The 13,064-nt window shown below is 44.3% G+C and overlaps 1 protein-coding gene across 4 annotated transcripts in view; it reads left to right on the top strand.

Moving 5' to 3' along the window:
- The window catches only part of GAK (cyclin G associated kinase), a 96,795-nt gene that overhangs the window by 23,186 nt on the left and 60,545 nt on the right, over nt 1-13,064 (top strand). For all 4 annotated transcript variants that reach the window (XM_007672826.3, XM_007672827.3, XM_007672828.3 and 1 more), the window contains exons 6-11: nt 126-251; nt 1,563-1,652; nt 2,569-2,704; nt 4,797-4,909; nt 9,446-9,557; nt 12,348-12,471. In XM_007672826.3, coding sequence (XP_007671016.1) covers nt 126-251; nt 1,563-1,652; nt 2,569-2,704; nt 4,797-4,909; nt 9,446-9,557; nt 12,348-12,471 — 701 coding nt within the window. The remainder of the gene's footprint in view (nt 1-125; nt 252-1,562; nt 1,653-2,568; nt 2,705-4,796; nt 4,910-9,445; nt 9,558-12,347; nt 12,472-13,064) is intronic.

Below are 13,064 nucleotides of genomic sequence, written 5' to 3'. Positions count from 1 at the left end.
ATAGCATTTTGAACTGCTGCTGAAGATAAATTACAAGTGAATGTTATTTGCTACCTGTAATTGAGAACTTACTGGTGCAGCTTATTTCAGTTTACCTTAATCAAGATAGTTCATTAACTTTTCAGGTTGAAAACATGCTGATTAGTAACCAAGGAACAATTAAACTCTGCGACTTCGGGAGCGCTACAACCGTATCCCATTATCCTGACTATAGCTGGACCGCTCAGAAGAGAGCAATGGTCGAAGAAGAGGTGAGAAATTGATAGTTACCAATATATGGTATTTGATTTTATATATATATATATATTTAAGTTGCAAATATTTACTACAGTAAATAACTGTAAAGGGCTCTCCCCTTGTACCGAGGATGCAGACCGAGGTGGCTAAAACTAATATACCCCTGCCCTCTTGGAGTCTGGGGTATGGGAGACAGTGGGAAATGCTAGTCCGTGGGCCGGTAACGATCTGTCGACTCGGTTACATTGTACTCTCCACACAGTAAGTGCTCAATAAATACCATTAATCTGGGGCTCAGGGAAGCAAGAGGACCCAAGTAACTCCTTTAGTGGCACCTCAGTGATGGTGTGTATTAAGCACTGTAAGCTCGTGTGGGCAGGGAATGTGTCTGTTATTGTACTCTCTGTGTGCTCTCTGCACACAGTAAGGATTCAGTGAATACGATTCACTATGTGCTGAGCACTTTCCAGTGGTTCCCTTGGTATCCTGATCAAAAAGTGGGCTTGTTCTACGGCGAAGAGAAGGATGGGTATATTAATTTCTGCTGTGCAGCTTCTATAAGGCCTCTTAGAGCCTCTTCCTGTAGCCCTTTGCTGCTGTTGATGTTGCCCCCATTTCCCAGCACTCCTCCTCTGCCACCTGCTTTACTCTGATGGAAAGTGAACAGGAGCGGTGGCATCCGCCTCCAGGATTTTGCGGAGAGGGAGAGAGAAACTGGCTGAGAGAAGTCAAATCTTGGTTGGGAGCCACGTAAGCTCCTTGCAGACAGGGAGATTATCTCTCAATTCTCTTTTTTTGTACTCTTCCAAGTGCTTAGAACAGTGTTCTGCACCCAGTAAGCACTCAATAAATAACACTGATTATAATTGATTGGTTGTCCCTTCTAGACTGTAAGCCCGATGTGAGCAGGGAATGTGTCTACCAACTCGATTAGATTGTACTCTCCCAAGCGCATAGCACACTGTTCTGCACACAGGCTCAATAGATAGCATTGATTAATTGGTTTGTCCATCTGTCTCTGACAGTTCAGTGATCGGCCTGTATCCAGGTTGGCATACAACGAAATACGATAGCTTGTATGGTGTCTTTTTAGTGCTCAACCAGTCTTCATATAGCCATATTCCTATCTCTCTGTTCACCGAGTCCCTGCTATTTTACCTAAAATGTCTACTAGTTCCTGTTGCTTTGTTCCCTATATCTCCCAGTCACTGCTATTTGGTTGGGATCACTGACCCGGAAAAATCCTGTGCCGATAATAAAGGGACTGATGTATTTTTCTACTGATCCGCCAAGCTGGTTGATTAAAATCTTTGGTCTTCCTTCAGATCACAAGGAACACAACCCCGATGTATAGGACTCCAGAAATAATAGACTTATATTCGAATTTTCCAATTGGCGAAAAGCAAGATATCTGGGTAAGAACTTCAGTTCCCTCATTGTTCTTATTGCTCGTATTTAATGTGGTGTCTGAAAAACGTCTGCGCTTGGCTCTTCCCTTGTCATCTGAACTGTTACAAGTCGCGAGTCCAACTCTCTATCCTCACTGGCCGCTATGTGTAGGGAGTTTCCTAAATGGGGAATCAGCAACTAGGATTGCGTCTGCGGAAGTCGTATTTGCTTCTAGAGACTGCGCTTTCAAATTTTGGCCCCCATGATTGCTATTCTAAGCGAACTAGGATAAACGTAGTAATTATAATGTGGTATTCAAGCACTATACTAAGCAGTGGGATAGATACACATTAATCAGGGTGGATCCAGTCCCTGTCCCACTTGGGGCTTATAGTCTTAATCCCCATTTTAAGGATGAGGAAACTGAGGCCCAGAGAAGTGAAGCGTCTTGCCCGAGGTCACACGGCAGACAAGCGGCGGAGCTGAGATTAGAACCCAGGTCCTCTGACTCCCAGGCCCGTGCTCTATCCACTAAACCACACTGCTTCTCTCAGGGGTGAAGGGGAAGAGGTAGAATGTCAGAACGTCAGGAATGTCATGTACAATGCTCTGCACTCAGTAAGCACTCCATAAATACAAGTGATTGATTGAAGGGCTGAGGAGAGTAGGGGTTTTGGTAGTTGATGATCGACAGATCTGCGAACTTTGTCACCGGCTCATCCGCCATTTTAAAAATATCGTATTGGACTGGAAGTATTGCCTAAAAAGTGATTTATAAGAACTATGGTCTTCGTGATATTTTATGCATGTGCAAAAGGAGATTATTTATTTTGTGACCTGATAGCTAAGGAGGTATTTTCTTCCTTATTTTTTTTTTTAAAGCCCTTTCACACTAGTAATTTTATTTCTGTTCTCTCCCTCTTCACGTTAATTTCTGTATAGGCCTTGGGCTGTATCCTGTACCTCTTGTGCTTCAGGCAGCATCCTTTTGAAGACGGAGCAAAGCTTCGAATTGTCAATGGAAAATACTCAATCCCGCCAAATGACACAAGATACACTGTTTTTCATGATCTCATTCGTAAGTTGTTGTTTTTTTAAAAAAAACTTAATTAAAATGATTGTTGAAAATATTAAGAGACTCTTGTAAGCCATGAAAATAGTAGAAACGATACCGCTTGCAACTCGCCCTCACTATCTAAGAGGAGGAAGCAAATTGAAGGCAGTCTACTTGCTTTATGGCTCTCAGCCCCGCCACCCCCTTTCTTCTCACCCTTTTTTGTCTTTATCCCTCTCTCTCACATACAAACTTCCATTCTCTCGCTCACCCGTCACGGACACTAAGCAGTTGGACAATCCCCTGCCCGCCGGGACCCTCTCAGGTGACATCGCCCTTCGGCTTTTCTATCGGCCCGTTTCTTTTCTCCCTCTGCCCACCTCTAGATCGGGTGGCGAGGCATTTTATGGCACCCCCACCAGCCCTGGGGTCAAATGAGGAAAACAGGCAGCTTCAGCCACCTTTTCAGATGTCCGTTCGGGGGCCGTGAGAGCGTCGGTGAGGTTGAGACGGCCTGTTAAACCGCGGCAGAGGAGCGGGGTTGGACAGATCTAGCCGTTGCAGCACCAACCGACCCATACGTCAGTAACTCCACTGCTACCCAGCCAGTGGCTGGTGATGGCCACGGTCTGAAATGCTTCATAATGAGGGCGGATCCAGCAACGGAGATGGGGCAGAGGTTCCCTCCCCACCCCACAACAGCCCCCTCGTGTCTGACTTATAGGCCTACAGGCCAGCCAGTCTCCCGGACACTGGTGCTCCCCCATCCACACATCCCTGGAAGCGGCCACCGGAATGCAAATCTTACCCGGGCAGGTGTTTGGGGGTGGGTCGGAGATGGCCAGTTAGGCAGTCTGACCCCAAAACGGTTGCCCTCGTGAATTTTGGGACACAAGTTCAGGTTCACTTGAGCTGGGCCCAGAGTGCCACCGTCTGTACTAAGAGCACTGTACTAAGTGTTTGGGAGAGGACAAGATGACAGACACATTCCCTGCCCACAACGAGCTGGCAGTCTAGAGGGGGAGGTGGACATTAATGTAAATAAATTACGGATATGGACGTAAGTGTTGTGGGGTTGAGAGAGGGGTGAGAGAAGAGCGCAAATTAGTGCAACGCAGGAAGGAGCGGGAGAAAAGGAAATGAGGTTTTAGTCAGGGAAGGCCTCTTGAAGGAGCTGTGTTCTCTCTTCCCTTTTTTTCCCCTCCTTCCTCCCTCCCCTTTGTACTGCCCTCAGCGCTCCATTCCAATACCCCACTCCCAGGTTTTTCCCCCATGTGCAAATGAAAAGTGGGCAGCCCTGGCTACCGAATCTTGCAACCGAAGCAAAACGTTTCCCATTCTGTCTATTTCAATCCTTCCGTTTTGTCTGATGGTTCTGGAATCAGACTTCAAACAAAGGACAGAGGCTAAAGAAAAGTAAAAGCCAGAGGAGTGAGGGAGCTGATAAGGAAGAAAGGATAAGGAAGAGTGGAGGTGTGAGGGAGGAGGGGGATTAGAATAGGTGAGGGGGAAGGAAAGGAAAGACTGTAAGAAGGCTGTTCTCTCCTGGGTCTGTCTTGTCTATGGGATTCTTTTTGACGCAGATCGCTAATCTGGCTCCTAATTTGGGGACAGTTCTTTCAGGTCATGTATACTCTCTCTTTGTCTCTGTATCTATATCTCTCTCTCTCTTCCCTGTTTAAAGTTGTATGTTCTCTTTTTCCTTTCTTAGAAAATTACTGGAAGTACTTTTTTGACTTTGATTTCAGAAGGGACCTACAGTGACTGACTCTTCAGTTCCCTGCATGTACAGCTAATTTAATTTCTCTGGGGGGGGAGACAGAGCAGAGCGCTTACTGCGTGCAGAGCACTGTTTGAATAAATCTTTCAACTTAGTATGTCTCCTGAGTGCTAAGTGCCCGTCTTCATTTCCAGAATTCATTACTTTTTTTTTTTATTTGATTATTGATGGTAAATGAAGAAAATTGTGTAGGCTTGCTCAGTATCCCTAAGCATCTTTTGAAAGTTTGATGACCAAAGGTCCCCGGAACAGTAAAATACAAAGCAGATCGAAAGCATGACCACCAAAGGCCTTCCACCCAAAGTCCGTCGTACCTAAAATGCACTCCTGTTTTAGGCTCCACATTGAAGGTGAACCCAGATGAGAGGCTGTCAATTACTGAACTTGTAAATCAGCTGCAGGAGATAGCAGCGGCGAGGAACGTGAATCCCAAGTCACCAATCACAGAGGTAAGGGAAAGGTTTCTCTTCCGTGTTGTATGAAACAGTCATTTTTGTTTGGCCACTTTCAAACATGAAAACTGTCATTGAAAATAAAGGTTCGGTAATAAAACAGGAAATCAATTCACATCTACTTCTCTTAGCCGTCCCTCTTCAGACTAGATAGGTGGACAGAAAGGAGCTGGTGGAGTTGGGTCTCGTTGGGATTGATCCAAACCCCTTGTCTAATGGCTGAGGTCACATTATAAACCTGGCTACAAGGAATGAATCAGATAACACTGATAGTATGTACAGATATTTACTCAAGTGTTTTTTTTTGTGGCACGGTGGAATGGGGATGGTGAGCTGAATTTCAGAAAATGGAGGTGGGAGGGGAAAATTGAGGCATCCCTTTGCGTAATTTTCATGATACCTGGTAAGCCCTTATTATGTGTCAAATGTGTGCTCTCTGTTCATTATCAATTAACCAGTGGTATTTATCGAGTGCTTCCTGTGTAATGGCTTAGAAGCAAACAAAACAAGAGGGTTGGTAGACATGATGTCTGCCCTCAAGGAGCTTACCATCTAGTGGAGGGACAAACAATCTAGTGTATTCCTTCCTCCCTTCTTTTTTGTTTCCCTCTCTCGCCCTAGGAGCACCCACCTCCTTCCAGTAAATCTCAAGACTCCAAGCTCCTGTGAGGGACAGGGACTGTGTCCGATCTAATTAACTTGAACCTATCCCGGAGCTTAGAGCCGAGGGCATTTTAAAGTGCTTTCCGTTGACCACTTGAGGGTTCAAAATACATCTCTTCACACATTTTGGCAGCATCTCTTTTGCCTGCTTCATGCCGGAGGCATTGATTTGGGAGAAGTTGGGATAATAAACTTACCCATCTTCTTGGTGTGAGTTGAAATCTGTTGGTGCAGATGGGTGAGAGACTAATCTTCCCGAAGGGTCCAAAGGCCTAGCAAGAAACCAAAGTACTGTGTGAGGGATTGTGTGTGTTTCAGCTCTTTCCAAGGTGACACCTCTTAACACTTACCATGTGCCCCATTTTACTCGGACACCCAAGCAATTTTACCTCTTGACCTTTTCCTCCCAGTTGCCGCCAGTCTCCCTCTCAAGGAAGAAGGGATTTCATTAATTTCAATGAAATGTTACGGTCCTGGGAAATCCCTGAGGCTACCACAGAGATTTGGGGGGTGGGGGGAGGTCTGGGACATGGAGGGAAGGGGGAGTCAAAGTTGTGCTGAAGCTCATTAATGAGTCAACTCTCTGGGGTCTGCCTTGTGGCAGAGATGTACTGTTGCTAAACTACTGAAAGGTTACTATGATTATATGGCTGCCACTCATGATTATATACTCCCTCCTGTCTACCAACATCACTTAAAGGCAAACTGTAGAAATGTAGCAAATTTTGGTCTTATCATTTTTCCATTTAAATGTCATTTATGATTTCTTTTTCCCCCGCTTCGGGTTTTGTTCGGCGGTTAAAGTGTATTTGCAGTCATACTAGTTTTAGTGTCTCATTCCTGAAAGTTGCTCATAGTTCAATTAGGTAAGAAATTGGCCAAGTTCACAGATTTATTATTTTTTTCCTCTCATTTTTTGTGACCTCTGATAGTCATGAACTTAAGTTAATGCTAGAGAAATATCTTCATAGTTTTCAGTTGCCAAAGATGGGTTTTTTGTTTTTTTTGTCTTTTTGATTTCTAGGAAGACTTCATGGGGATGTTTAGAAGCCCTTGTTTTAGGGGAAAAAAGAGGTAAAATGCCTACGAAGCAGCAGTGTTTCAGTAAGCTAAGTCTTACGACTAAGATTTATACTCTGGGCTCTATTCCTCCCAGTGACCAAATCATCTCACCAAGCAGTGGTATTTATTGAGCACATACAGTGTGCAGAGCACTGTACTAAGCACTTGGGAGAGTACAGTGCCACAGAGTTGGTAGACATGTTTCCTGCCCACAAGGGGCTTACAGGTTAGAGGGGGACACCGACATTAAAATAAATTCTGGGGTGCTGTGGGGCTGGAGGTGGGGTGAATATCAAGTGTTTAAAGGGTAAAGATCCAGGTGCATAGGTGACACAGGAGAGAGTAGGGGAGATGAGTGTTGGGGAAGCTGTCTTGGAGATGGTGTGATTTTTAATTAGGCTGTGAAGTGGAAGGGTTGGGGGGGGGGGGGATGGCGGTCTGTCGTATTTGAAGTGGGATCAGTCTAGAGCACAGGCAAGGGGTCTTCAGCGAGGTAGATGAGCTTAATAATAATAATAATGTTGGTATTTGTTAAGCGCTTACTATGTGCCGAGCACTGTTCTAAGCGCTGGGGTAGACATAGGGGAATCAGGTTGTCCCATGTGAGGCTCACAGTCTTAATCTCCATTTTACAGATGAGGGAACTAAGGCACAGAGAAGTTAAGTGACTTGTCCACAGTCACACAGCTGACAAGTGGCAGAGCTGGGATTCGAACTCATGAGCCCTGACTCCAAAGCCCGTGCTCTTTCCACTGAGCCACGCTGCTTCTCATACAGTGAATGAGTTGGCATTTAGAGGAGTGAAGTTTGTAGCCAGGACTGTAGTCAGAAATCAGAGAGGTAAAGTAGCAAGGTGTGAGCTGGTTTGAGTACTTTAAAGCCGACGGGGAAGGAGGTTTTGGTTCGATGTGGAGGTTGGATGGGCAGCCACTAGTGAGTCGTGGACTGAGCGTAGTGTGTGTGTGCACGCGCTTGGGTGGTTTTTCGTTTTTTGTTTATTTTTTGAGAAAAATGATCCAGGCAGCAGACTGAAGTACAGACTGGAGAAGGGAGAGACAGCTGATGGAGTAATCAATCAATTGTATTTACTGAGCCCTTGTCCTCAAAGCACTGTACTAAGCACTTGTACAATGTAGCAGCGTTGGTGGACACATTCCCGGTCCTAAAGGAGAGGACTGTAAGGGGATCAGCATAGTAGCAGTTTGGAGAGGAAAGGGAGGATTTTAGGGGTGTTGTTAAGGTAGAACTGACAGGATTTAGTGACAAATCGAATGTGTGTATTGAATGAGAAAAATGAGTTGGTGATAATGCCAAAGTTATGGGTTTGTAAGGCAGGGAGGATAGTGATATTGTCTACAATGATGGGACAGACGTCTAACTACCCTTTCTGGTAGTGTCTGCTTAGGGAGTCTGGCATACCGTTCTGTCCGTTATTCTGATTAATAGAACTATTTGAGAATGGGGTAGGTTCAGATCATTGAAAGTTTGGAAAATGGTACACAGTGTAAAAAATACAAAAATAAGGCATGTGCTTTCTAGTTTCTAGTATAGAAATACTTCCTTGAAGTTTGCCTGTTAATCCCCTTTTGGTAGCTGCGTGGTATTTAAGCCTTTTAGAAGAAAGATTTTCAAATCCTATTTTGCCATGCTTTTGTGGTCATCTCAACATTTTATCACTGAACCTTTTCCAAGTTGGATGAATAGTAAGCGGTTGAAAATATGTAGGCAAATAACTTAGGGAAATTCATGAAAAATGAAATTTTCAGGGAGCGCCGTTATTAGTTGATTTACTTTGTCGGGGGCTGCCCCAAAGCGATCAAGCATCCTCTCTCTCGAGTCACTGCTTTAGCTACCAAGGATAAAGGGGGAGCCTCTGATCTCAGGCAGGGTCGTCCACTGGAGACGTTTTGGATGGCATCAACCGGCCGAAGAGGGCAACGTAATCTCCAGAGGTTGCTTTGTGCTAATCTTCTGGGTCTGCTTGTCTCCCGCGCTCCTTGTTGCTGAGCTCTGTTTGCTACTGCTGAGAGGAAAGAGAAGCGTAGTGGAGAAGTCATACGTGTGGGATGTTGCACCCTAGATTTTGGCTGCTTCTGCTTCTTGCCACCACCAGGTCCAGGCATCTCTGATCCCATCTGGTACAAAGCTGCCTGGAGACCATAACTTTGATAGGAAGCATTTTGATTCTGTAAGAAAAAAATATTTTCATTATTAATACTGTATTTGTGAAGCACTTACTCTGTGTCTCTAGCACTGTTGTAAGCACCAGGAGTGTATACAAGTCAACCAGGTCAGACACAGTCCCTGTCCCACAAGGGGCTGACAGTCAAAATGATTACTTAATACTAAATGTCACTGAGCTGCCCTAAAAATGTTGTTCTTTACTTTTGGGTTCATAAGCAAAAAGATGATCTATCATAGCATAGTCCCTCTTCCACGTAGAATGCAATTCTGCTGTTGAAAATGGGGATCAGAAAGCTTCCTAAACCGACAGTTAGGGCTAAATACGTCGTAATCATCGAAAGAATATATAGACTTGAAAAAGGAGCGAGTTTTGAACGCTCAGTTTGGTGTTTTTTTTTTTTTTTTAACTACTGTGTATTTTCAAAGTATTTCTTAAGTAATCATAAGAAATACTCATCTGTCCGTCTCCCCCGATTAGACTGTAAGCCCGTCAAACGGCAGGGACTGTCTCTATCTGTTGCCGACTTGTTCATCCCAAGCGCTTAGTACAGTGCTCTGCACATAGTAAGCGCTCAATAAATACTATTGAATGAATGAATGAATAATGGATATGCCTCTTTACAGCTCCTTGAACAAAATGGTGGTTATGGAAATAACGCCCAACCGAGAGCTTCTGTTAGCTCGGCGCCCCAGGGTTCCAAGCCTGCGGGACAGTTAAACAACACTTACAATTCAGGTAAGTATTAAAGCATTTAAATGTACCACCTTTTGTTGTACACCTTTTCAGTGACCTCGCTACTTCTGATGGAAAAATGGAAAGATATTTAATAAAAGAAGCAACTGGGCTGGTTTTATATTTGAAGGGAGGAGAGCCAAAAGTAATTTTCCTGTCGTGTTGATTGTTAGGATTGCTAGGATTGTTAGGATTGCTAGGATTGTTAGGATTGCTCTTGAAGCCAAAGTGTGTCTCTCTGATCTGTAATTATGCTTTATGTGTTAGTGTTCTGGAAGTTTGAAGAAAGGGCATGTTTAATTTCGTTTTAGGTTTAAGAGATGTAATTTTTTATCTGCTCAGCGTAATGTTTTCAACTAATAGGCTTTTAGAACCAGCAGATTACAGAATGTACTGTGTTGCTCTAAAACCATGTGGCCGCTGGCAGAGTAGAGCCAGCTATTTGGGGTTCTCCAGTGCTAAACCTTGGGCTTCCTTAGAACAGTGCTCAGTGCTTAGAACAGTGCCTGGCACATAGTAAGCGCTTAACAAATACCATCGTCGTTATTATTATCATTCAGGCTTATTTTTGTATTGCCCCAGAAGTCTCCAGAGCGGATTAGCATGGAGGATGGTGGCGCACCCGAGATGATGATAGCCTTTGTGGTTCCTCTCATGGCGAAAACTCTAGACTGTAAGCTCGTCGTGGGCAGGGAATGTGTCTGCTATTGTATATCGTACTCTCCCAAGGGCTTAGTACAGTGCTCTGCTTGAAGGAAGTGCTCAATAAATAAGATTGAACGAATGAAACTCCTGCTTCCCCCCAGGACTCTAATAAAGGCTGATGCCTCGGTAGTTTGAGAGCCTTCCCTCTTTCAGCTTGCTCAAGAGCACGGCAAAAAGCCCCCTCCGTGGAGTGGAGAGGCCCTTTTAGGCATTTTCCAGTCACCCCACCTTCAGCCCCATGGCACTTACGTACACATCTCCAATTTATATCAATGTAAATAAATAATAAATAATGTTGGTATTTGTTAAGCGCTTACTATGTGCCGAGCACTGTTCTAAGCGCTGGGGTAGACACAGGGCATTCAGGTTGTCCCACGTGGGGCTCACAGTCTTAATCCCCATTTTACAGATGAGGTAACTGAGGCACCGAGAAGTCAAGTGACTTGCCCAAAGTCATCTGTTTCCCCCTCTAGATTGTGAGCTCGCTCTGGGCAGGCAACCTCTCTACCAACTCTATTGTACCATACTCTCCCAAGGGCGTACTATAGTGCTCTGCACACAGTATGCGCTCAATAAATACCATTGACAGATGTCATGAGGTAGACTATTGGAATATTGTATAAAACCTCTGCATTACACACACACACAAAGCCCCAGCCAGAGGATCTGGCAGGGAGTGATAATGCAGGGCTCTAGTTACAGAGCACTTCGCTTTCCTGTGTTTTGATTTTTGTGATGCTTATAAGCAGTTGAATTTTGAACTTGATTTTTTTCTTTGTGCGTGTGTGTATTGTATGTATCTACCCCCTCAGAATGTAAGCCCGTGTCTTATCACTGATATTTATTGCCAGTCAGTTGTATTTATTGAGCACTTACTGTGTGCAGAGTACTGTACTAAACGCTTGGGAGCATACAGTATAACAGTAAACAGACACATTCCCTGCCCACACCGAGCTTACAGTATAGAGAAGCAGCACAGCCTAGTGGATAGAGCATGGATCTGGGAGTCGAAAGGTCACGGGTTCTGATCCCAGCTTTGCCACTTGTCTGCTGTGTGACCTTGAGCTACTCACGTCACTTCTTTGGGCCTCACTTACCTCATCTGTAAAATGGAGCTTGAGACTCTGAGCCCCACATGGTATAGGGACTGTGTCCAACTGGATTTTCTTCTATCCTCCCCAGTGCTTAGTGCAGTGCCTGGAACATAGTAAGCCCTTAACAAATACCATCATTATTGTTATTATTAGAGGGGGAGACAGACGATATAAGTATATCGAGGCCAGTGAGTGTGGAGCAGTGTGTCTACGCGCTGTATTTTCTGCATCAATTTCTATCACCTAGTAGGTTAGTGATATGTTTTTTAAAAATGAATAACTTATGGTATTTGTTAAGCGCTTACTACATGTCATTCACTGGTCTAGGCACTGGGGTAAAATGTTAATGAAGTCAGATGCAAGTCCCTGTCCCATATGGGGCTCACGGTCTAGGAGGGAGAAGAGGCATAAATTCCCCATTTTACAGTTGAGTAAGCTGAGGCATAGAGAAGGTGTGTGATTTGCCCAAAGCCACACAAGTGGCAGAGCTGGGAAGAGAACCCAGGTGCTCTGACTCCCAGACCCAGGCTATTTCCACAAGACCATCTGCACCTCTCTCTATACAAAGCAGCGTGGCTGCGTGGTAAGCATGGGTTTAGGAGTCAGGGGTCATGGGTTCTAATCCCGGATCCGCCACCTGTGAGCTGTGTGACTTTGGGCAAGTCACTTAACTTCTCGGTGCCTCAGTTCCCTCATCTATAAAATGGGGATTAAGACTGTGAGCCTCATGTGGGACAACCTGATTACCCTGTATCTACACCAGAGCTTAGAACAATGCTCAGCACATAGTAAGCGCTTAACAAATACCAATATTATTATTATTATTATCTTTAGCTACTTTATCTACACCACTACTGGCATGAGTTATCAAGCATTTTATGTTTGATTTTTTTTTTTCTATTTCATCTTCAATTTACCCTATGAGGAGAGAGTGATCCAGTTACTTTGCATTATCCTCTTCGGTAAGGTCATGATGATTTTCTTTTAACCCTAGGCTTGACAGTTGCAGAATGCGACCAAACATATAGCGGTTTCTTTGACATACTTAGAGGAGGAACAGAACGATTTTTGACCAACATCAAAGATACTTCTTCCAAGGTGATCCAGTCTGTTGCGAAGTAAGTATGTTAAGGAAGGCACTGGAATGGAGGGGACCAAGCAAAACATTTAAAAATAGGCGATGAATTCCAAATGAGATCTTGAGGAAAAAAACCTCACCTCTTTTTTTTTGGTTTTATATACCGAACATGGGTCTGACCCTGTTGTAGTTGAAATTTCTTAGAACTCTCTCAGAATAATCGTAAATTTGTAAATCTGGAAGTTATCTTTGAGAAAGTGAATTCACTCTTCTGAATTCAGGTACAGCCACACCTAAACTGTCCCAGGCAGATGAGACTCTCTTCTGTTTGGAAATACCCCCAGAAGAAGAGTTGGCACATTCTGTCACATTCTCCCTTGGCAGTCTATCCCACTGTTAAACAACCCTCATTGCCAAGAAATTCTTTTTTTTTTTTAATCTAACCCTACAGCCGGGTGTGTCTCTCTCTCTCTCTCTCACGCTGGCATTCACACACACTCACACAGTGACGCATACCCATTTCCTCTTATCCTTTCTTGAGAGGCAAAGGAATACTTGTGCATAATGGTTAATTAACAACTCACCCCATTACCTGCTCTTAGGGTCAAATAAATGTCTTTAGCCCTTCCTCAA

Source organism: Ornithorhynchus anatinus, chromosome X3 (assembly GCF_004115215.2).
Source record: "Ornithorhynchus anatinus isolate Pmale09 chromosome X3, mOrnAna1.pri.v4, whole genome shotgun sequence".
Classification (NCBI taxonomy): Eukaryota; Metazoa; Chordata; class Mammalia; order Monotremata; family Ornithorhynchidae; genus Ornithorhynchus; species Ornithorhynchus anatinus.
The sequence above is the reverse complement of the archived record's forward strand: the minus strand, read 5'-3'. Positions and strand labels throughout refer to the sequence as shown.